A 25,338-nucleotide genomic window follows, 5' to 3' on the forward strand; every position below is an offset into this window, starting at 1 on the left:
CACACACACACACACACACACAGACACACACACACACACACACACAAACACACACACAGACACACACCCACACACACACACACACACACACACACACACACACCCACACAGACACACACACACACACACACACACACACACACACACACACACACACACACACACACACACACACACACACACACACACACACACACACCCAGAGCCTTGGAGGAGGAGGAATACGAGGTGGTGGTCGTGGAAGGGAAAGAGGAGAAGGAGAAGGAGGAGGTGGTCGCGTCATTGTTTGACTGTGGACTCAACACACAGGACCGTCTCTGCCAGCCTCTTCATTTAATCGGCGTGCTCCCACAGACACGCACACACCGCAGAGGACATCGCCAGCACCACGCACAGCTTCTGTCTCCACAGGTAAACCCCCTTCCCTTTCTACCCTGCGTAAAGTTAGTTTTATTATGACGACGTTTTTTTACATAAAGGCCACATACTATACTAATCATTTAACAGAAGGTTTTATCCAAAGTGATTGAGAACAAAGAAGATTATGGAGATGTTGAAGATGAATAATGTTATAATAATGTTGTGGGGGACGGCAAGGATAAGGGGCATGATAGTCGAGTGGTTAGGTTGTTTGAAAAGCAAAAAGGTTTTAGGGTTGAGCCCTAATGTCGGCAGTCTACCTGTAGGCCATTGAGAAAAATACCCTAGCTCCTACCTGCTCCTCAACAACTTCTGAATACACATTAAAGTCATGTTTGGATGAACCATTGGATCAGTAATTCCTAACCGGGGACTTGGGTAAGCAAAGGGGTACAGTAGCAGGTTCCAGGGGTGACTTTGCTTCATTAGACCAACAGAACCTGCGTAACATCAAATATTAATATTTGTTCTATATTATGCTGATTGATCAAGTTAGTGTCAGTTATGGTTATGGAATATACAATATTAATAACAATGCTAAATTATATTGGTAAAATATTAGTTGAAGGGGATTAATCTGTGGTTTGGTGTTGGTGAAGGGGTACACGAGACATACTGACAGGGCTGTGCTGGTCCATAAGAAGAGGTTGGGCAAAACTGTGGCAAAAGAATAGCAAGTCCAACAATCTTTTTAAGTCATCATTACCAATTTATCCAAAAGGTTTTGTCATTTGTGGTACCTATTCATTCTCGTATGTTAATGTGTAAGTTCTGTTCTCATATGTATCCATATTTCTTTGTGTGTTTTACACATTTTTTGTATGTTTTTTTCGGGCGGGTCGGAAGCCGTCTGTGAGTGTACAACGTCTACCTCTATCTATATTTCTTAGTTTTTATGTTTATTTGGATTTTGTGTTTTCTAGTTCCAGGCCTAGGTCTAGACCTTCCTCTAGGTCTCCGGGTGCGTCCTCGTGGAAACCTGAGCGTTGCCTCATGGTTCAGTCCTCCGGCACCATGCCTTGGACCAGACCCCAGGTGGAGCCCCACGAGAGCGTGGACCAGTACCCCGCCGACCACCACCACTACGAGGGCTCCCTGTTCCCCACCTCCACCCTGGTCCCCGTCACCGTCATCTGCATCCTCATCTTCGTGGTGGGCGTGGCGGGCAACACCATGACCATCCTCATCATCCAGCGCTTCAAGGACATGAAGACCACCACCAACCTCTACCTGTCCAGCATGGCCGTGTCCGACCTGCTCATCTTCCTCTGCCTTCCCTTCGACCTCTACCGCCTCTGGAAGTACGTGCCCTGGCTGTTCGGCGAGACGGTGTGCCGGCTGTACCACTACATCAACGAGGGCTGCACCTACGCCACCATCCTGCACATCACGGCGCTCAGCGTGGAGCGCTACATCGCCATCAGCTTCCCGCTGCACTCCAAGGCGCTGGTGACGCGCCGCCGCGCGCAGTACGTCATCCTGGCCCTCTGGGGCTTCGCGCTGGTGTCGGCCGCGCCCACGCTCCTCCTGGTGGGCGTGGAGTACGACAACGCCTCGCACCCCGACCTGAGCACCGGCCAGTGCAAGCACACGGACTGGGCCATCGTGTCGGGCCAGCTGCACATCATGCTGTGGGTGTCCACCACCTACTTCTTCTGCCCCATGCTGTGCCTGCTCTTCCTCTACGGCTCCATCGGCTGCAAGCTGTGGAAGAGCCGCATGGAGATGCAGGGGCCCTGCGCCCTGGCCCGCGAGAGGGTCCACCGGCAGACCGTCAAGATCCTGGGTGAGTGGCGAGCGGTCGTTGCGGAGGACGGAAGAACGCGGTTTGCCGAGTATGGGTTAACTGCCCTCAGAGCCAGATTGATCGTCGGCGTGTGTGTCCGACCGCGTCATGTGACGTGCATCTCTGAAAGGGTGCAGCTCTGTGCAGACATAGTGTCTGGTCGGCGCCACCACAGCCACCTTACTGCAAAACGGTGACAGTACATGCCACGGCTTGAGGTGTGGATTACCCACGCACAACACAGCGTCATTAAATTCAACTTATCACCTTAAACAATGATACACTACTAACCCTACTCATAAACCAACACCTTAACCATTAAACCCTCAATCCTATCTCTATTCCTAATACCTCTTCATTCACTTATTTATGCAATGCCATTAAGATAATTAAGTGAACTAATTTAAATGTCATTAGATGTAAATAAATACTTCTGGTTGAACACGTCACTGTCTCAGTAAGTCTTAACAAACGCACTTAAATAGCCTACCAAGGTTCATCACCATAGAAACAAGCCCATGTGGGAACCAGAGAAATGTTGTGTAACTATCCCATGGTGAAAATATATGTATAATATATATATTATAGTATAGGCTACATCACAACTTTATCCACCGTCTTTATAACACAGTAAACAGCTTGAGGCTGTTGGCGGTGAAGGGTTTCAGATGTGACTGCTACTTCCACGATGCTTCCTCGTTTAGTCCTGTTCCTCTGTAGTCGGAAATGATGGAGCGACGCCTGCAGGCTTGTTTTGAAGCCGCTTCGCGTCTGACGGCTCTGATTCCTTCCTGATGAAGGATGATGTCATTCCCGGCCGCAGAAGCACAAGCAGATTGTCATCATTGGATGGCTCCGCCAGCCCGAGCAGAAACCACAGTTTAAAAGGCCGTAACCACACTAATCCGTCTAGTCCAAATATGTCATGTCGGCGTGCTCCGATTAATCCTGTTCATTAGGGGGCCGCCGGAGTCCATGTCGCGGGCCCCGCTGCCTTTTTTTGTTCATGTTTGTCGGCTCCCTAATTGGATTGTCATCGAAAGCCATCATACATCAGAGCTAATGGAAGTGTGCATAGCCCTAGGGAACCGCCGCTTTTTTTTTTTATTCTGTGTGGTGCCACCCGTCTGCGAGGGGGGCTTTAATTCCAGCTTTCCCCACAAGCGTGATACGTTGTGATGGCAATTCTGTCGTCCAGGAAGCCCTTGTGAATCCTAGTCAGTGAGGATTTTTTTTATTAACTAATTAATTATTCATCCGATTCGCATCGAGTTGTAGTTGACATTTTACGCCTCTTCCCTCCTCTTGCCTTGTGTTAATAAGATTGCCAAAGCCCAGAATCCCGGGAAATAAGCCACAGGGACGGGAGCTGGGGTGTAATAATGGACTTTCATTGAACATATGTTTTTTCGAGATGAAAAGGGTTATTAGTTTAATATATTGTTTATGATAGCTGTTTCCACATTTGGACCATGTTATGAGTCATAATAACCCCAACATTTACATTATAAGGTGAGTGCTGCATGCAGCGCTCAACTATCGTTCTTCATACGTTTTATTCTTTCTTTCTTTCTTATTCTCTACAAACTTTGGGACCTATCTCCTTCCTCACATTTTCACCTACTCCATTCAAATTGTAAAATCAATCTGAATAGTTTGGAGTCGCGCGCTTCTTTTCAGATTTTTTAAATATTTTATAGGCCTACTTTTTAAAGGTTGGGTATGGGATTTGCGAAACGCCAGCAGATTTTGAAAATACACAACTCAATTGGTCCTACCCCCTCTCCTTCAACGCTGACTCTGACTCCACCCATTCCAAGTACCTGGACGCGCAATCATGCACGAGCGCAAACACAGACGCGCGAGAGCGAGCCAGGCTAGCAAAGATTTTCGTTAAACAACATGGCAACATTAAAAAAACAACATGGGGATGGTGGCGTCTTGTCTGCCATGGAAATTGTCTTCTACTGCTAGGTCCAAATGTGGATTAACTAGTTCCAGTAGCTACCGCAGGATAACAACAAACAGGAGCTTGCTCTGGGTCACGAGCTCTGGGTCACAAGTACTGCACGAAGGGGTCGCGCGCGGGGCACGGGGGAGGGGGAGTGCAGTACGACCGTTTGATTGACGTACTTACTGTCCAATGCAACTCGGTGGCTCTGGAAATCATTGGCTGGAGTTTTTCGAGCCCTGCCCGTTCCACAGATGATTGACTTGTTTAATTTTCATGTCAGTACTTCTAACTCAGTGGCTGTAAGTGGGTTATGATAAGGATTTCAAGTAATTCTGCAAAAATTGCCAAAAAAGCGAATTCCATACCCAACCTTTAAGATATTCTACTTTTAAAATATTATCATTTTTTTTAACATTGGAGTCAATGGGAGGACGGCAGAGACGTCCTCTGGTACTTCAACTGTTTAAGACGTACCTAAATCAATTTTCAACCGTTTTACCATTTAAAAAAATCTACACACTTGTATCTTCAATAATATCTAAACGGAATTTCTTTCTTCAAAATCAGTTTTAGCTTCAAACCGTCATATTTTATAGTTGGTCCCATTGAAGCCGTCTGCCCATTCTGACACTTAAATTTCTTAAGAGATCGTAACTCGGTCAAATTTCAACCGGTTGCCCTCGTTCAAACCATTTAACAAATCTACACACTTGTATCTTCAATAATATCCTAACGGAATTTCGATATCATATAGGCCTACACTTTATTCAGAATCACAGTTTTAGTTTAATACCGGCTTCGTTTTCAGTCGGTCTCATTGATTTACGTTGACGTCTGAGCGTGATGCGCTCAGCAGTGTTGCCAGATTGGGCGATTGGAGGACGTTCAGGCAGTGTTGCCAGATTGGGCGGTTTTTCCCACTCTATTGAGCTACTTTTAACCACGCACAGGCTCGCCATGTCTTAAACACACACACACACACACACACACACACACACACACACACACACACACACACACACACACACACACACACACACACACACACACACACACACACACACACACACACACACACACACAGTGCAGGGCAATACATTTGACGTTTCAGATTCTTCAGTTCAATTCATTTTAATTTCTGCATTTTTATCTAGGCCTATGCTTTGCGCTTTTCGTTCAGCGGTCACTTTATTTGTTTCCAACCATTTACTTTTTCTTAAATGGTGTGCATGCTTACATTGTTTACGCTATTAGACTTTGAACTTTTGTTCAAATCCCTTCACTTGATTTAAGACATTTAACGTTTCTTTATGTCTTAATATGTGCTTTATTAAAAATATTTTCAACCTCGCTTTGCACTACAGCACACCGCATTTTCTGCAGGAAATGCATTTTCTAGTTGTTAGTTGCCAGTGCCAAATAATCGAGTAAACTCCCATTAGGGGCCCTAAAACAGTCCTTTTTTCCTAGTTTTCTATACGACTAAAAGGCGTTTTATTTTCTCCCTCTCCTGTGCGCTACAGTGGTGGTGGTGCTGTCCTTCATCATATGCTGGCTGCCCTACCACATCGGCCGGAACCTGTTCGCCCAGGTGGACGACTACCACACCGCCAAGCTGAGTCAGGACTTCAACGTGGCGTCCATGGTGCTGTGCTACCTCAGTGCCTCCATCAACCCGGTGCTCTACAACCTCATGTCACGCAAATACCGCGCCGCGGCCCATCGACTCTTCCTCCTCCACCGTCGCCCGCGGCGTCGAGAGCTCTGTGGCCAGCCGCAGCTCAGCGCCATCGACGACATCACCACCCTCCACGAGACGCTGACCGGCGTCTGAGAAGAGATTGCGGTTCATTTGAAACGGCTGCTTTTTGATGAGAAGGCGCTCATCTGTTTCAGAATAGTCTAAAGGGGTGTCCGTTTGCTGTCCAAATAAGGGCATGGCGGTTCCGCTTGCCGAAACGTCAAAGGTTTACATAATCTAAAAAGAGTTAAAAGTTGATTGGTTTTATTTGTTTAATGCATAGTGTAGTTAGCGATACTGGTAGCTATGATTGATTCAGCTTCGTCATCAATTGTACTCGTGTTTGAAAAGTTTGATTAGCGTTTTGTAGCCTACTCGCAAAGTCGTAAAACAAAAAACGTAGACCTACTGCAAAAAATATTTGTATAACATAGGCCTACTCGGCAAAGGTTTGTTTCGAAAGTAAAAAATAAGGACAGTTGCTATTGGTACTTTATGGTCTAGTTCTAAAGACTCCTCTGTTTGTTTGTAGCTTATATTCTGGCTACAGTAAGCCTTTTGTGAGACTATTTCAAGATTAAAGATTAACAATTGATTATTATCGCTTGAGAGTAAGGAATTCCCTTTGTGCATTTAGAGCGAATATATCCGTTTGATTAGGTTTGAATGTATTTATAATTGCCCATGTGTCTGTTGTACCAAATATTCCCTGCTTCACGCTTTAATAGCTACAACAACGGGGGCCCCTTTCACAAATGAAAGGTGCTTTGTTTAAATTGCCTGATTACTTTTTCTGTGTAGCTGTAATCGTATTCTGGGGTTCAATTAGTGGCGTGGTTATCAATTGTATTGCTGAAGTGTTTGGTTGTCATTTGTCTTGGGGGATATGAGAGAAAACATATTAACTGTTACATTTATGTTGCCTCGGCTAGAGCCCTCTTGCTGTGGATTTACAATTTGGGGTTTGTGTGTGTGTGTGTGTGTGTGTGTGTGTGTGTGTGTGTGTGTGTGTGTGTGTGTGTGTGTGTGTGTGTGTGTGTGTGTGTGTGTGTGCGTGTGTGTGTGTGCGTGTGTGTGTGTGGCTAGTGTGTGCACGGGCGTGTTTGTTTTTTGTGAGGCTATTGTAGTTTATATGTGTGTGTGTACACATTTGTGCATATTATGTGTGTTTTATTGTGTGGTCCCCCCCATCTCTCCAGATAACTCCCATTAGGCAAAACAGATTTCAATGAACACAAGGTAAACTTTGTGTCTATGCAGGTCTGATGCAGGACCACCTGAGCCCTGCGGTTGTCAGGGTGCGTACGTGCTTGCCCCCAGATCTAATCGGACGCTAATATTACATTACCTGCCTTGATCCCTACAGGACGCGTCCCGGCATCACCATATATTCAAAGTAATTGTGGCACTAAGCACATTTCAGGGACATCAGGAGAGATTGCCTATGCCAAGCGGGTCGGCTCTTCATGGACGTTATTACATCCTCTGCTACAAGAGACCATTCTCCTCACCTGAACAAGGCCCTCTTAATGTTTTCCCCGGTTTAAAGGTGCTGTAGGTAAGATTCAAGAGCAGTAATTTGATGATAATGTGTTCGAAAAGGCCTAGTTATCTATCTGCTGTCCATGACATGTGCTGTGAGAATACCCGTTTCGAGTGGACCTCGCCTCACTCTGTATGAGATCGATTCTAGAACATTCCCGGCTAATTTCTAACCAATCAGGGCATCTCTCCATGATTATCTTGGGGGATCCATCTTGCATGTCAATCACAGCTTCGTGGATGCAACACTTCCCAATGACGTGTAATGAAGGGGCATTGAAATGTAGGGATGGAGAGGGCATACATTTTTGGTTGTTTCGTTTCAAAACATTGCTCTCTTCTGCTTTTTCCTGCTCTCTCTATAACTCTCAAATCTTACCTACAGCATCTTTAAGGGGGCACCCACACTAGGCCATCTGGCCATGGCCGTGGCCGCCAGATGGCCTAGTGAGTGCACCCTAAATAAGCAAAAAAGCAATTTTTGTACTATCTTGTGCCAATCATAATATTTGATTGTCTTCATCCAAGTGGGTGAATCGCAGATGAGCCTTCATCTCCCGATCGTGTCACTTGCGTGTTGTCCTCCCATATGTTACACCGTCGGAATGGAGGCTGCATGGGACACAGCATGACTCACCCTGCCTCTAGCGTCTGCACATCGCTGTGTCTCCTGTTGTGAACCCAGGATTGGATAAACAAACTAGTAGACCGTGCAATGAAGTCTGACATCAAATCTTCTGCTCTCGTGACGCTTCCCAGCATCCGGCACAGTGACATGTACAAACTCTTCTTTTGCGGCTCTTAGTTAAGCACAAACTCCATCAATAAACCGAACTCACCGATCAGTCACCGATATCAAAGACTCCCTGACCTCTCTCGCTTTGCAGGCTATTTGATATTTTATGCAGGTTACACTGGTTTTCTCTTAATGGAAAATGTATGCACAATTGTTGTGGTTTGTTTTTACTGTTGATTGGTGTGTATTTATGTAGTGCATTCTCTGTATGTTTCTTAAAATCCGCAATCGGTTAATTCAAATGGGAAAATCATGCATACCCAGGAGTCCAGACATACTAAGATGGGGTGGCCTAGGAGTGTATAGTATAGTATGCATAGCAAAATAACTAATGTCACTCAGGGTGGCCAATTATTTGTTTGCGGGGTGTTTCCCCCAGAGCCCCTACAGATACGGCCCTGCTACCCCAGCAAAAACATCACCCCTGTTGAGTCCCTCTTGCTATGTTTTATATCTGTGTTTGTATCCATCCTTATGTAAAAGAATGGTCAATGCAAGATGAATGTGTACATGTAAGATAGATAGATTGGGTAAGTTGTAATATTTGTATATGACTACGTTTATTTATAGTTCATTTTAATTGGAGTGACAGACAATACATTTACATATTAAGTTACTAAACAGTTAAATAAATCTTAACCTTAAAGGCACCCAGTGCAACTTTATGTAAACATTCAATGAAAAATAAACATTCAATTTCTAGTCTTTTTTACACGTAGTAAGTTTCAATAACTCCATACCATTACATATCGACATTCAAGGAGCAAAGATGAGACGTCGCTGTGTGGTGAGAACTGATAGAAAATCGTAAACAACAACAATCGCCGGTGGGGAGAAGCCATTTTTCCATTGACTGGAAGCCTGCTTTATTTATTGTAGGTTACAAAAAATAAAGAAAATGGCGGCATTGTTGTTGTTATCGATTTTCTATCAGTTCTCACCACACAACAACGCCTCATCTTTGCTGCTTGAATGTCGGTATGTAATGGTATGGAGTTATTGAAACTTACTACGTGTAAAAAAGACTAGAAATTGAATGTTTATTTTTAAGCCTCGAAAGTTGCACTGGGTGCCTTTAAAATCTTGAACATAATATGGACTTCAGCAGCATTAGTTTGCGTTCCCCTTTTTTTTAAACTTGCATTCAAGTCGTGCTTCGGGCGTCATATTTAGACCTAATCTACACAGGCCAACTGTCTTGAGTGAAGTAGGATATGATAAAGACAACCAGTAAACATCATATTTATTTTTGTTTTAAATGGGCTTGTGAGACGAGACAATTTATTTTGCAGGTTCTGCATGCTGGTAAATGAGTGTGTGATGGATTTATTTTCACCAGAAGGGAGAGCCAAAGCCACATTACACGTACATACTATTTTACGTTTAATTGTTTCTTTTCAAAATTGAGTGACCCTGTGAAAGGTTTTTAGAGAGTTCAATGCCTCTTCCACTGTTATCCAATGAAAACATAACAACTTTTTGAGTTCTGCTTTTGCTTTGTGATGATGTTACAAAATAAAAATACCTATTTATTTTACAGGTTATGTAGGTTTGGTTTTAATGGATGCTTTACTCAATGAATAGTACTCTAATGATTTAAAAGCAAACAATAATTAATGTAATTAACTACAGTCCTAATTAATTAATCAATTACAGCCGCAATTAACGTCATGTCAAAAGAAGATGCTCTGAGAGGAGTCGCGTGGGACTTTCTCCGAGTTGAAACTTCCAGCGCGCGTCCCCGCGGCATGCTGCGCGGCGGCGCGGTTCTCCACTCCTCCAAGCAGTCTTGGAGCCGTTTGGCTCCAAACATCCAAACAGACCAGCCCCCCGTCTCAACCTACCACTCCGTCTGCCTCAGAGCAGGGACTTTAACTCCAAGTTGAACTCCTTCCAAAAGAATCACCATAACCACTTCGTCTCCCCAGGATGGAGGTATGTAGCCTTGTCTGCCTGTTGTTGTATTCCTTAAAAGTCTCACAACACTTCTTAAGTATTTCCTTTGCGCTTTTCTAAGTTTATTTACAGCTGAAACAATGCACCATGTTAGTGGCTGGCTGCTAGCAACATCAACAAACAATGGAGTTACTACTGGTCACACAAGGCGGAGCACCTCACAGAATGGTTCTGCTATGAGTTGTTATTGTAATTGATGGGCAGCGGGTGGTTTATGTCTGCTGTCATCGTTGCACTTCAGTGCGAGTGAGAGGAAATAGAGATGACGGCCCATCTGTCATCCGAACCGCTCCGCACAAACCATCAATCAAACCCTTTAGTTTACATCGTGGATAGTCGTTAAAAGGGACGGTGAAAGGATGCAGCCTTGCTTTGAAGAATGTTTTTTTATTTACAGTAATCAAAATAATAATTATAATAATAGGTATATTAATATTAATTTATTTAATTTGCATATCGCAGGTAGGCCACGCCGAGTGACCACTCAAACTTCATGATATAAAAAGACAAATTACAGGAGTAAAAGAGAAAAAAAATATCAATAAGAGGTTACATTTAAACATTTAAAAGCATACGAAATAATAGGCAGAAAGAGGGAAAGATAGAAAGAGAGAAGTAAACAGTCAGAGACTGTTGATCAACTTCATATCGACTTAAGTGAAGGGTAAATCTTTGACAGCCAAAACCAATGTGCTGATTCGAGACATGTGTGTGTTTCTGCATGACTCGAGGTTAGAGTTGCAGAACATACTTCACCCTGTAACTTTCAAACGAGTCTCAAGCCACTCGTGTGTCACGTGGGGAGAGAAGGAGGAGGAATGTCGATTTTTCCGTGACTTTATTTTGAAGTGAGCCAAGGCGCGTAATATGAGGTTATACATAAGCAGTGGAGGACCTTATTACACATGCATCCCTGTTTCAGAGAAGGGTCCAAACGATTTGAGCACATATGTGTTTATGTCTGTGTGTTTTAGAAACCCAAGAACCGGCAGACAATCGGTTCAGCCTGGGCACCTTGTAGACAGGTTTGTCTATTGTGTGTGTGTGTGTGTGTGTGTGTGTGTGTGTGTGTGTGTGTGTGTGTGTGTGTGTGTGTGTGTGTGTGTGTGTGTGTGTGTGTGTGTGTGTGTGTGTGTGTGTGTGTGTGTGTGTGTGTGTGTGTGTGTGTGTGTGTGTGTGTGTGTGAGAGAGAGAGCGAGACATGGCAAAGAGAGAGCGAGAAATATATACATATATATGTATCTATATATGTATATATATATATATATATATATATATATATATATATACATAACATATATATAGAGAGAGAGAGCAAGAGAGAGAGAGAGAGGGGCAGAGAGAGAGAGAGAGAGGGTGTGTCCATGGTTACACACATTTCAATAAAACTGCTTTGTAAAACCACATAGTGGAGGCAGAGGGTTGCATAAGTCTGAGCCATATGGCATACAGATTGATCGATTATGTAATGCACGGCTAGGAAACTCTGACACCACTGCGTAGTAATGACCTGTTGTTTTCCTGCTCTCGGCCTGCCACACATCGTTACTATTGCTGTCATCGGTGTTGGAATATAAGGGTGGTGTAGGCCTACAGTAAGGGAGGGGAGAGTACAGTGACCATTTCAGATTACAACCTCAGAAATGCAACATAAATATTGTGATCGAGTTCCCCGAATTGTTCTATAACCTACCTGAACGGTGCAGTAGGTACTAATCACTAAGAAATGCACCTTTCAGGTAGGTTCCTGTAGGCTTAATGTATAGGTGACCCACCTGTACCGTCATACAGGCTAAAGTGGCTCATTAGAATTGGGTTGAATGGTTTCAAGTTAATGTCTCTTGCCCACACAAACCATGAGGCCGGACCCCACCTCTCTAGGATAGTTTCTTGTGTTTGGGCTGTTTGAGTCCCAATAAAGGTTCAGTTTTCAAACCACAATGTCCGCAGTGAGCAAGAGGCCCCCTAAGCCCTATCTGCTCGTAAATAGCATTCATCAAAACCATTTCACTGTACGTTTTTTAAAGTAAAAGCATCTACTCGAACCAACAAAATAGTAAATAGTGTTTGTAAGGTTGATCCCTCTGTGGCTGGTCTACTGCGTGTGGAGATTATCTCCTGCCTGCCAGCCGCGTCGTCCTGCTTCCAGCGATGAAAGTCGTGCCACGTCAAAAGCTGCTTCCTGTGAGGGATAGTGCCCGGTACAGGCCGATAGAGAGCGTGTGTCACAGGGAGATAGAGCGTGAACTGGACAGGGGGAGAGGGTGTGGGACACGGAGATAGGGTGTTGTGATCTTAAGACCAACATTGTTGTCTGACCGTGTTGCATCGGCTGCTGTTTTGAGCGATTTGTACAACCGCTCCTAAACATTGAGTACAGAATACACACATTTTAAAGTGTTAAAGTGTAAAATCCTATGTTTATGCGTACCAGTATGTGAATGTTCTAGTTTGCTACGAACTCACGTCATGTTCTCATGCCATGTTTTCTTGAAGAAGTGAACGATTCTGTCTGGCTGCTAAGGTTGTTGTTATGGGGTCAACATGGAGAACTTTAAACGTTAGAAGGTGACTTTAAAACAGGTCTGCTGAAGTCACATTCTTACTGAAACTGGCTCTCCTGTAACTCACAGTCCGATCAATAGGTGGATCAATGAGTAATAGGTTTTACTAAACAGAACCTAAAGCTAACTGTTGAACATGATTTCAGGTTGCCAAAATACTAAAAACCTTTCCAACATTTTCATGTCTCAAACTCTCAAAATGCATGTCAAATGATATTTAGTTCTCCATTAAACCTTTTTTAATAATCTACTCAAAATGTCTGGCTGAGACTGCCAGAGTATTGCCTAAGAAATGCACACCTCAAGTGCTTCAAGCGCCACGGTAGACATATTTTTCATATTAAAATTAATTAAGCAACAATTTCAAAGCAAGGGTAGGCGATTTTTTTTTATATTTCACTCTTCATATTTGTTTTAATTATCTTTATATCAAATGATCTGTTTGAATGTTCTCATGATTGTTCTAATAGATTATTCTTTGGTGTGGGTATGTTAAGATTGTATTTTACTTTCCCAAACCTGATCGGGGCAATAGAGGCCACTGCATCTCTCGCTGGTTTCTCCAAGTTGCCTACCCTTTTTTTTTTAAAATGCATTTAATTACTTAATAATCTTCCTCCTAGATAAGAGTAAAAACATTTCTACGTAGTGTGTTGATAATGATGTTGTTAAAAGCCTGCAAAAAGTTGTGGTCAGTGAATGGTCAGTACATTCCAGTCTTTGATATTTTCGTTTGTTGAGCATTTTCTTTATTAGATTATTTTAAGACTCCAAACATGACGCAGCGAATCGTAGCCGAGACTCACAAATGATCTGTTTTATTGGATCCTAAAGAGAGTACTCCACCCACCAAATAAACACACGCACAGATGCTCCAACACATACACTCATACACACACCAAATAAACACTCACGTACACACACACACACACTCAGCTCTCTCCAGACAGAACGGCAGGGAAGCAAGTGGAAAATTTGATTTTTCGGATCACATCATGGTTTCCTGAAGACGCCGTGTGAGTGTTTCTAACAAGTGCGGCATAGAGCCTAGCACCTGTAGCTCACCCCCGCAATCCACCCCCAGGGCCTCCCTCCATAGCCTACTACCCTCAGGGCCCAACCCTGAGGTGACCCCCCTGTAGCCTAGCCACCTGGAGCTCCTGGCTTAGGGACCATATCCCCAGAGCTCTTGTTGGACTTCTTATGGATAGCTCCACTAATTGAATCAGAGCAATATGCTGAGATTATCAATATCTTATTCTATGTTTATTTTATTTTATTCATTCATTTGTTCCTATTTTTCATTTGTATTGCTGTGTAAAAAAAATATGCATTTGAAAAAAACGTATATACGATCGTATAAATGTCTATACAATGTCTACTTTTTTAAGTAAACATAGATCACCGCAGGGCTTGTTACAGCACTGACTATAACAGCACTAGCTAACCCTAGCAGTAGTGCACAACACCATGCACTATCGGACCTTATTACACGGGTCTTTTCAACGATCCGTTCACTTGCATGGGCACTTCACAACTTCCGGCGGTCAATTATTTTTTGATAATTCATTGGTAACGGATGAATAATGACCGCTGTCAAGGTAAACAATATGACTTTTTGCCTTTGGTAACACTCCGCACGAAGTCCGGTAACGTCAATGTACTAAGCGGGATATGTATCAACCCAAGCGCTGTCGGTTGCTAAGCGACGACGTCAACGTCTTGGGCGGACTATTTCTCTGCTGATCAACGCTATGAATGCTGGTAACAAATACATTGTAAATAAATTGTTTCGTTTTGGCAATTAGCCGTGTAATAAGCGGGATAATGTATAGAACTTTGCCGGTCATTATCGTAAAATAAGCCCCTTCATGGCGAAGCAAGACACCTCCGCTGCGCGTAGGTGTCCTGTTTGCCCTGTCGGGGCTTATTTTCTCGATAATGACCGGCGTTCTATACATTATCCCTTACATAGCCACCGCTAACCAACACAACATGCTGTCTGACCGTGGCACTGGCTCACCCTAACTAACCCTTTAACTGAACAACTGCGGTGCTAGCGCTCGTGGTGAAGCTGTAACAGGCGGTTACCGGTCAGTTCTCAAAGACGTGTCGGAGGGCGTGTGGTCAACGTCACGTTCAACAGCTCTGTGATAGATTACACAGCCTGGTGCTCCTCTTCCAGCTGCTCACTTGATCCCCAGTGGTGTCATGTGCTAATAGGTTAGCATGAGGCCGGGTCAAAGACACTCTGAAATATTTAACCATAGTTTTATTGTTTCATGGTAAAGACAAATGACTGTTTGATTGTATTTCTCTGTATGTTATACCCCTGTGAATCCCAAGTACATGTACTGTTTACCCACTGTGTACTGATCAAGTACTTAGCCAAAGAGCTGTTGACATCTGTTTACATCTGTACACAGCCTCTATTAACAGAGGCATAAGGAACAATTATGTACATTCATCTGGATGTAACACGTTTGAGCTGACTGAGTGACTTCCAAGAGAGGCTGACAACAACAAGAACATCACTCCTGTTGGAACCACGGTATTGGAATCACAACGTCTCCTCCCAACAACAAGAGCAGGATTTGTAATTATTATATCAGGTGCTTGTGACTTGATGCTCAACTATTGCCTAAAAGCTTAGCATAGAAGCGGGTTAGCGGACCTAGCCATTCCAAGCCAGCCAGCCAGTCGCTGAGAGGCTCCTGGAATTGATGGAGTTGTGTTTTATGATCACTGTAATAACCAGGAAGAATTTTACACTTTGATACGATAAATATTGATACGTTTATCACCAATACTTCACATTTACTGTTTAGCACACTTTTAAAGTGTCTTCTCACTGACTAAGAGTGAGGAGGCATTTGTGTCAAGGATGGTTAGGCCTAAAAAAAAAAAAGTTTGGTTCCTGTTGGTTGTCAATTGAGGTCATGGGTAGGTACGGAATTTATTTAATTTTTTCCAGCGGCAGCGAATGATAGGTAGGTTGTTTTCATTTAAAAACGAGAAAATTCGCTCATCCTTGTACAGAATGAAGAGGTGCTGTACAAAAACGTAATTATAGTTTGCATAAAAAAAAATATATATATATATATATATATATATATATTTTTTTTTTTAAAGATCCTAAAATAATTTGGGTCGCACATAAATTGACAGGGTCGGTCGGAAACCGGAACGAAACAATTTTTTTTTTTCGGCCTTAGGCTAGACTTACATACCCACAATTTGATTTGTAGCATTTGTATTTGATCTACTACACATTTACAATATGTGCATGTACAGCCCATATTGTACATGTATATGCATGAGTGTATACTACACATGTAAATCATGTGTACTGTATTGTGTATACATCACATGTTTACATAGGAGCCATCTTCCTAGTTCTCAGTCGCTGGTGCAGACTGCCCCAGATGTTCCTCAGGCTACACCGAGGGGGATGTCAGTCCCTGGTTGGCTGTGTGTGGATCTTATTGTCTCTCTATAGCTCCAGGGTGAAAGCTTGAGTGGAGGAGCACCCAGGAGGTCCCTCTGTCTGCCTCCAGGCCGGTTCCCAGGCCTGTAGCCCCAGAAATAGAGCCCAGCCTCTCCCCTCCCTGCCCTGGAATCCACCCCCACACTCCCCCCCCCACACACCCCTGGGGTCCCAGTCGAGTCTTTCACGAACATAACTGGTACCCAGGCCTGGTTTCACTCGAAACATCTGCTGTGGGACTCTGGAGAGATGCATCGAGCCCTGGTGGCTGTTTTGGGAAAGTTGTCCCGTATGATGCTCTTATCTTATGTTGTGTTTACTTTTCCTGTCTCATCTCATCTCATCTCTCCTTATTCAATCTTATTTTATCTACATCACATCCCATCTTATCGTTCATCTTAATCCATCTTATTTTATTCGATCTTATCTAGGTTATAGGGAGCCGCACTAAGATTTAAAACAGAACAAAACAAACATTTTTCCATTCTATGTCATCTGTTCGCATCTTATAATAATTGACAGTGTTACTAGATTGCACCATCTTAAATATACCCAAAGGCCCAAGTTGTGCTTTCATTGAAAGAGCCACTTCCATCTATTCTTGTTTCACTATGTAGTCACTATGTTCACCGTCATTCTTTTGAGTCAGTTCGAAGGTTATGTGAACGAAAGCATTGTTGCTCACACTTCCTCTCACTCTGTCTCCAAATATACATGACCTTTAATTTTAAACCAAATAAGGATTACGCAACACTTAATAATTGGCAAGCAGGGTTTTTATGTGCGTGTGTTTTTGTGTACATGTGTGTGTGTATGTGTGTGTATGTTTGTGTGTGTGGCACACAGTCCTTTGTCATCGGGAGAAAAGGAAGCAGGTATATTTTTCGCTGACGTCCAGTTTGTGAGAGTTGATTGCTCCTGACCAGGAAGAGCTTCCTCCGTAGGCTCAGCCCCGGCCAGGGACCCTGGCCACTGGCCACCATGCCCTGGTTTCAAAGGAACAGGAAAGAGTTAAACAATTAGACGCCTCAGCAAATAACGTCTGGGTGGTCACCATTGCAGATCAGAGGAGATATGCTTCTGAAACATTGTTTGTTCTCACGTCTTTCCATGTCTACAAGGACATTATGTAGACGTCTTTACACGCTGAAATCATACAACTAATATATACATAGGAATACTCCAACCACATACACCGTATTTGCTATGTGCAGGCTGTGTACATGCTACACGTCATTTGATCTCAGTGGTGGAGAGAGAGAGAGAGAGAGAGAGAGAGAGAGAGAGAGAGAGAGAGAGAGAGAGAGAGAGAGAGAGAGCCAGCCGCCAGCAGCAAAGAGGGCGTTGAAAGTAACGCGTTTGGAGCAGAACTCCAGAAATGTTGGAGCTGGTGGATGTTGTCATACTTTAGGGTGGAGGCGAGAGAGGGGTTGAGGTCATCATGGCAGTGTTGGGGTATATATGGGGGGGGGGGGGGGTCTGTGATTAAAATGTGGAATGCCTTGAGTTTGGTGGTAATATCGGTGGAGTGCGGTGGTTCCCATGCTCTGGAGATGAAGTCCTGCAGCAGCAGCAGAGAGGGGGGAGTGGGTGGGAGGGGAATATCTGTTGCACGTACACACCAAGTTAACGTTGCAGGTTTTGCAGCTAAGGCCTGATATGTAGGATGTGAGAGAGAGGGAGATGGGGAGGGAGAGGGAGAGAGAGAGAGAGAGAGAGAGAGAGAGAGAGAGAGACTGGAGGGCCATCAAAATAGGGACCCCTGGTTGGCTAGGCTTTAAACCAATTCCTTTTTTCAAAAGCATAGTTTCCCCCTGATTAAACCCTTAACCTTACCAGTCGATTTGATTTTCGTCAAATTAAATGTCCATAATCCAAGATAAAGACATTTGGTTTGGTTGTCTCTCTCTCTCTCTCTCTCTTTCCCTCTTGCTTTCCCTCTGTCTCTTAACCTCTCACTGTATATCTTGGTTAAACGATAGACATTTCTACAGTCCGTCTGTGTACACAGACTGTGGGAAAGTCTCAAACCACACCAGACCCTTCGGAAACAGGCTTGCTATCAGCTCTGGTGCTGAGATGGTGAGCTAATGGTCATAGGAGAGGAGGGAGGAGAGGAGAGGAGAGGAGAGGAGAGGAGAGGAGAGGAGAGGAGAGGAGAGGAGAGGAGAGGTAGATTGAGAGGATGGAGGAGAAAGGTAGTGAGAGGACAGATGGGAGGAGGGAGGAGATGGGAGGGGGGGGAGGAAAGGAGAGACGGGAAGGAGGAGAGGAAGGGGAAGGAGGTGAGTAAGGGGAAAAGAGGAGAGGAGTGAGGAGGAGAGAAGGGAAGAGAGGAGATACCGGAGGAGAGGACAGACGACAGGACGAACGAGGATTGTAGCGAGGAGGGGTGTGATGAGGGGGTGGCGGAAGAGAGGAGGCGGGGAGGAGGAGAGGGAGGAGGAGGAGAGCTGGGGAGAGAGGAGAAGAGTGGAGATGGTAGGACAGGGAAGAGCAGGGAAGGAAAGGAGAGAGGCAGGATAGAGAAGTTGGGAGGAGGTAGAATGAAAGGAAAACAAAGAAGGAGGGTTAGCGGTCGTAGGGAGGAGAGGAGGGAGGTGTTCCTGGGAACAAGAGGGGAGAGTGAGGGGGTCAGGGGGTGATAACAGTGATAGGGACAGGCCACCTCGGGGGTTGTGACGGTTAGCAGCTGTGTTAGCATTGGGGGTGGAGGACGTCCGGTACCATATCTTCATCGTCTTTGTGTGTTTTTTCTGTGGGCCGGCGACAGTTCCCCAGATGTCTGTGCTCTCCACATTACCATGTTGGGTATATTTCACAATCCCACACTCCGTTTCCAGGCGAGATAAGGATGTGAAAGACTCTCGCTTTTTTGTATTTTAAAAACGTGGTGATACTAGAGAGCGGTTGAATGAGGACGAGGGTTAAGGCCAGGGTTAGACTTTATGATGACTTCTTCAAACATTGCAGTACATCGTCAAATGCATAAATCTTGGATTGTGTTTTAGTGTGAAGACTCATGGGAATTGTAGTTGTTGCATGCTGGATTTAGGTTCAAACAGAACAGAGATGTAGAACGATACTATGGAGACTATAGTTGAACAGAGACTACAGTAAAAGGGTCTAGAACAGAGCTAAGAACAGAATACACTATAGTTGAACCAAGACTAGAACAGAGTCTAGACCAGAAGAAACTATAGTAGAACAGAGTCTAGAACAGACACTAGAACAGAAGAAACGATAGTGGAACAGAGACTAGAACAGACACTAGAACATAGTGGAACATAGTGGAACAGAGACTAGAACAGAAGCAACTATAGTGGAACAGAGACTAGAGAAGAGAGTCTAGAACATAAAAAACGGTAGGGAAACAGAGAAGTTAATAGAGGATGGAAGAGAGGCTTTATTGGGAGTAGGAGTTTTAAAACAAAACAAGAGTTTTTCAATTCTAGTGAAACATTAATTTCTGTTTTACAGGAAGGTTCTCCATTCAAGTCTGTGGCGGAGCTGGCGGGAAGGTTCCGAGGTCATACCATCGCATCGCCGACCGCCAACGAGGAAGTACGCTCCTCTATTATTCCTCCGATGACCAATGTGCTGTTATATCAAAGCATTTAGAGAATCTAATATCCTATAATACTTGATGCAAGTTGATTATTCTAATTTGTTGCACATTCTAAATAAGTATTACTCCGGTAGTTTTGGGATTTTGGTTATAAAGTGTGGTTCTAGAGTTTGGTTCCTGGTTGTGATATATAGTACTATATCTTCTGGTTGCGCTATAGATTTTGGTAACTATCTCCTGGTAGTGTTAAAGTGTCTAACTAATTTCTGGTTGTGTTAAACTGTTGGTCTAATTCCTGGTTGTGTTATAGAGTGTGCCACCTGGTTATATATAGAGTATGGTAACTCCTGATTGTGTTATAGATTGTGGTATCTACTTCCTGGTTGTGTTAGAGTGTGTAACTACCTCCTTGTAGTGTTAGAGTGTATAACTACTTCCTGGTTGTGTTATAGAGTGTGTAATTACCTCCTTGTATTGTTAGAGTGTATAACTACTTCCTGGTTGTGTTATAGAGTGTGTAACTACCTCCTTGTAGTGTTAGAGTGTATAACTACTTCCTGGTTGTGTTATAGAGTGTGTAACTACTTCCTGGTTATGTTGTAGAATTTGTAACAATTTCCTAGTTGTGTTGTAGGGAGGATAACTACTACTGCCTCGTTAAGTTATAGTGTTTAACTACTGCCTTGTTGTGTTATAGCGTTTAACTATTTCCTTGTTGTGTTATAGCGTTTAACTACTGCCTTGTTGTGTTATAGTGTTTAACTACTGCCTTGTTGAGTTATAGTGTTTAACTACTGCCTTGTTGTGTTATAGTGTTTAAATACTGCCTTGTTGTGTTATAGCGTTTAACTACTGCCTTGTTGAGTTATAGTGTTTAACTACTGCCTTGTTGTGTTATAGCGTTTAACTACTGCCTCGTTGAGTTATAGCGTTTAACTATTTCCTTGTTGTTTTAAAGAGGATTCATCTCAGGAAAGTACCATGCGCTCTGAAGCTTAGCAGCCAGAGAGATGAGAAAGGGGGGGAGTCCCAGGTATGTTGGGTTAAATAACATGACGCCAAACTATACCATGATATATTGAAACACGGTATAATTCAAAACACTATCTGTTCCTTGTGTTTATGCAGAAACCTGTGATTCTGTTGCCGAAACCTTTCAAAGTGAAGATAAAAAACAACTCAATCATTGAAAAACTGCAGGTAAGCGAAGCAATCAGGGTTTGATTGCATGATTAGGGTGATTGGGATCCCTAACCCCTAGATCTCAGACACAACCACACACACACACACACACACACACACACGCACACGCACGCACACACACACACACACACACACACACACACACACACACACACACACACACATACACATACACATACACACACACACACACACACACACACACACGGCGGAGTCTACCTCTGAGCTAACCAGACCCTGCAGGTCAACTCCCCCCACTGCTGTACCCGGGCCAGGGCATTAACATCTTCATGTAGATACCGTCTCTTAACCTAAAGGTGTTCCAAAATGTCTCTAACCCTTTAAAGTAAACATTTAAACCGAAAGCAAACTTTTTCCTGTTTGCCCCAGGAACAAACCGTACCTGCTTTCAGATAAACAGAGTTGATTGAATGACCGTGGGAAAATGTTAGTTCCAAAACATTTGCCTTGCAGTAACATGTAGGAAAAACGCTTAAAAACTCACATCCTCTTTTTATCATATCTCAGATGCTGAGCATGAGGTAATGTTTCTTCAAAGTTCAAACTACTGACAAAGATGTGCATTTCTACATTTAATTCAAACACAAAAACCAAGCTACCTCCATTATAATTACAATTATAATCATTATAATCGTATAATGTCTTACAATCACATCAACATAACCATTCAAACAGAGTATACAAAACTTTAATAAAAAAACACCTCAAAACAATCACAGAGAGGCGGCTTTAGCGACCCTGCTGCCACCTGCTGGTGGAATAGTGTCATTGCACTGGGGACTGCGCTGTAATGGTAGGGGGCGGGGTTGTTCCCTGATAGCGGGACAACCTGCTCAGAATGACGGATTTAATGGGATCAGGGCCCGCTGATCCCCTGGACGGATGGTAGCTCTCATCAAGCTTTATTTAACCAGTCGTTCAGCGGACAGCCATGGGACAGAAAGGCTGCCGTTTTTCACTCTTCTTCTTCTCGCCAGTGCAGGTAGGAGGGGGGCCGATTATGAAACTTTGCCATGAGATTTGCGAAGGAAATTTGATAGGGTGTTGCTCGGGAGACATGGACTGTGTGTTGCATAGTAGCTGTGAGGGCCATAGGGGGCTTGTATGTGGGTAACCAGCGTTCAGGACGCGGGAATAATCTCTGTGACGCAGACTAAACGGTTTAATGCGCATAGCTTTTTAAATAGATTCAGCTCGTGTTGATTTAGATATTTTTCTTTATTCAAAAAGGTTTTACAAAAACACATTTGAAAAAATCAGTCAGTTAAATAATGGTAAGGCCTATCATTTAAATAAACGTCCCTACATGCATAGCTATCGGCTAATTTATGGTTTTATAGTTACATAAAAACAAGTAACATTGTAACTTTAGGCCTACATCTATGTTTTGGTCATTTTAATTTAAACTTAAATCGTATTCATATTACTGTCCAATTCTTTCTGCTGTGAGCTGTGAACAAGTTTCCCATCAGTTATAAATTAAGTCCCAACTCAAGTCGACGGATCAAAGTCAAGTTTCCAGAATATTCTCACAGTCCGTTCTCTCCCTCTCTGTATGACAGCTATACTATCTCTCCTTCTCCATCCAGGCCAACCTCGCCCTGTCCCCCAGCTCTCTGTTTCCCTTACCGCGGACCCCCGAGGTTAAGCACCGGACAGCCTGTGCCCCCTCGTCCCCCACCCCGGTGCCCGGTTCCCCCGGCACCCCCCGCAGCAGCCCCCCCCCACCACCGCCGCCGCCACATATCCGCCAGTCCAGCGAGGAGGAGGAGGCGGTTTGCTTCGAGTCCCCGCCAGAGGGCAACCCCCTCCCCAGCTTCAACAAGGTAGGACCTCGGCCGAGCCTCCAGGCTGGCAGACGGGTTGGAACGGGTCGAGAGACCGAGTCGACTCCCTTTCCGTTTGTAAAGCCCTTCATCACAGTTTCGAAGGACTAAAGATACCTGTGGAAAAAAACAACAAATGGTGTTTCTCAGAGTGATACATTTGGACCACAGTCTCCAAAAAAACCATTTATAAGATATAAAGACCCAAGGATGACATGGTTTCAAAGTATTCTAAGTGAATTGAACATCTTGATGATTTTATAGATCTGCTCAATGACATAGCATTATACAATGCCACAATATCCTGTGCCTGGATTTACTATTACTCTTTAGTCCTTCCGCAAAAGCGAATCACAGTGAGTTCAGATACGACAATATGGAGCAGGGAGGAGATACCTAGGTTGACTGCGGACATTCGGGCAGAACCCAGTACCTTTCAGCTGGACGTCAAACCGCCGAACAACTGCTGCAACATCCTGCCCCCACTTCCTAAAAATCAACCTGCTTTAGTTTCTCTAGCAGTGTTTGCTGTTGGCGGCACGCAGGCTGTGAGCGAGGATAACCCTCGGTAAGTGGAGCAGTTGTCACACCATCTCCTCGCTGTGACATCACGCTGACATCACACCCTGCCGTGTCCGTGGACACATGTGGCCCAGCAGGGGGGGGCCCTGCGTCTCTGAATAGCTGCAGATAATCTGGCAGAGGAAGAGGCCGCCACTGTACCGAGTGCTAAAGGCGCTAAAATGGGTATTGGGAGGTCGATCAATAATCCTGTTAGCCTTGTTAGCCTACAGGCAGGTAGCCTCGTTATGCTCCACAGAACCGTCACACTGGACACTGACCATTACTCACTGTTCCCTGTGGTCCACCAGAAAAATGAACAACTCAGGGTTGAGATTAAATGAGTTTCTTATGTTATTCTGACAGCCTTGTTTCGGCATGTTTGCGACAACATATATAAAGAATGGAAACCGATGCTAATTCAAATATATATTTTGTAACGTGCACAGTAATGTACGTCGACTATAAATTCAACGTAAGATATGCGAAAGGTTTACGTGACGTCCTTTATTAAGTAGCAAATACAATTTTAAATGATCCAGTACTCTTGTTGCCAAGTTACGTAAACATTTTATGTTTGTAGACGTGTGAATATTTACACAAATATATTATAAACTACAAACTTAGTGTTCACTGACCAGCCGTTGGAGATCTTGAAAGTTGTCAGTATGTAGTTAGGGACCATTTTTGATGAAATTCTAATAATAATTATAATCTTCCTCCTGGTTCACACAGACACGTGCACGCCTGTCCGTCAAGAGGCGCCCGCCCACCAGACGCCACCGCCAGTCCCAGGGAGAGGAGGGGGCGCGCGGCAACGGCCTGACTCCATGGCAACCGGAGCCGGCCAGCCCTGGACCCGAGCAGAACACGGGGAAGGAGGCGTCGGAACGCACGTCACAGGACCCTACCGCTCCCCTGAACCAATCAGAGCGCAGGGAGGAGAACCATGCACAGACAGTTGGGGATGAGGACATGGCTGAAAACGCTGAAGGTTGCGAAGCAGATCTGGCAACCCTGGGGGGTTCGGATGCTTCGGAGGATGAACGGCGACCCACTGCCTCTGCTGGCATTTGCAGGAAGGAGGAAATGACTGCCAAGAAAGCATTGCAACAGGAGGAACGGGAGACGGCCTAGACTGCATAAATGTTTCCATGCAGTAAAGGAACAGAAAATACATCAGGGTTAATAAGTTATTCGATAGTTCAAAGATCAGTACACAGACGACAGAACTACAGATTACAATATTCAAAGAGCATCGAGTGTCATCAGGCAAAACTATTTGTTGAAAAACTAAAATATTGGTTTTAGTGTGTAAAACCACTTGAAAGCCTTAGGTTTTGATGAATTTGCCCTGAGATTAAACTCTTATTGCCTTTGTCTCCATCTACCGGTCTTGTTGGGAAAAAGTTTGTTGGGAAATACAATCGTGGGAAATGACACGGAATCCTGTCAGTCATATTGAACATTTCCAAGAAACATTGGTTCTTTGCGCGGAATAAGGAGGAGTTATGATACAGTATACAACACATTTAGACTTAACTTAAACAGACATTAATGTACCTACATAAGTCTTGAACACCAGAATCAATAAAAAAAAAAAAAGTTTATAACCATTTAAAGTAATTTAATAAAAATTGACAATTTCTTCCTATATCAAAGATTTATACATGTGTGTGATAGGAGTCATATAAAACAGAAATTAAAAAAACGTCGCAACTTCTCGCTTTTCCTGTAAAATGAATGGGTGAAGTTCGTTGAAATGATTTCTTGCACTGTCGTTAAGAGGGTATTTTTACATGAGGATGACATTATTTTGCAAGGGAAATGAATGCGCGCGCGCGCGCGCACACACACACACACACACACACACACACACACCCTGACACACACACACACACGCAAATAAGAAC

The 25,338-nt window shown here is 43.9% G+C and overlaps 2 protein-coding genes across 5 annotated transcripts; both read left to right on the forward strand.

Moving 5' to 3' along the window:
• The first annotated feature begins 1,434 nt into the window (after positions 1-1,434).
• mlnr (motilin receptor) lies at positions 1,435-6,035 on the forward strand. Its single transcript, XM_056611638.1, has 2 exons — positions 1,435-2,206; positions 5,684-6,035. The coding sequence occupies exons 1-2, from the start codon at positions 1,435-1,437 to the stop codon at positions 5,992-5,994; spliced, it is 1,083 nt and encodes a 360-aa protein (XP_056467613.1). The 3' UTR covers positions 5,995-6,035.
• A 3,878-nt stretch (positions 6,036-9,913) lies between these two features.
• On the forward strand, positions 9,914-25,268 carry zgc:153184 (uncharacterized protein LOC751652 homolog). 4 transcript variants are annotated; one of them, XM_056610734.1, is made up of 7 exons: positions 9,914-10,174; positions 19,727-19,810; positions 20,773-20,847; positions 20,943-21,014; positions 22,628-22,864; positions 23,375-23,432; positions 24,161-24,249. In XM_056610734.1, exons 1-6 carry the CDS (start codon positions 10,169-10,171, stop codon positions 23,381-23,383), a joined length of 483 nt encoding a protein of 160 aa, XP_056466709.1. In that variant the 5' UTR covers positions 9,914-10,168; the 3' UTR covers positions 23,384-23,432; positions 24,161-24,249. The 4 variants fall into 4 exon arrangements, with proteins under 4 accessions (XP_056466709.1, XP_056466708.1, XP_056466706.1 ...); XM_056610733.1 differs by having other exon boundaries at positions 9,915-10,174; positions 23,375-24,254; XM_056610731.1 differs by lacking the exon at positions 23,375-23,432 and having other exon boundaries at positions 9,966-10,174; positions 24,161-25,266.
• Positions 25,269-25,338: the final 70 nt, after the last annotated feature.

The sequence above is a fragment of the Gadus chalcogrammus genome, chromosome 16, assembly GCF_026213295.1.
Source record: "Gadus chalcogrammus isolate NIFS_2021 chromosome 16, NIFS_Gcha_1.0, whole genome shotgun sequence".
Classification (NCBI taxonomy): Eukaryota; Metazoa; Chordata; class Actinopteri; order Gadiformes; family Gadidae; genus Gadus; species Gadus chalcogrammus.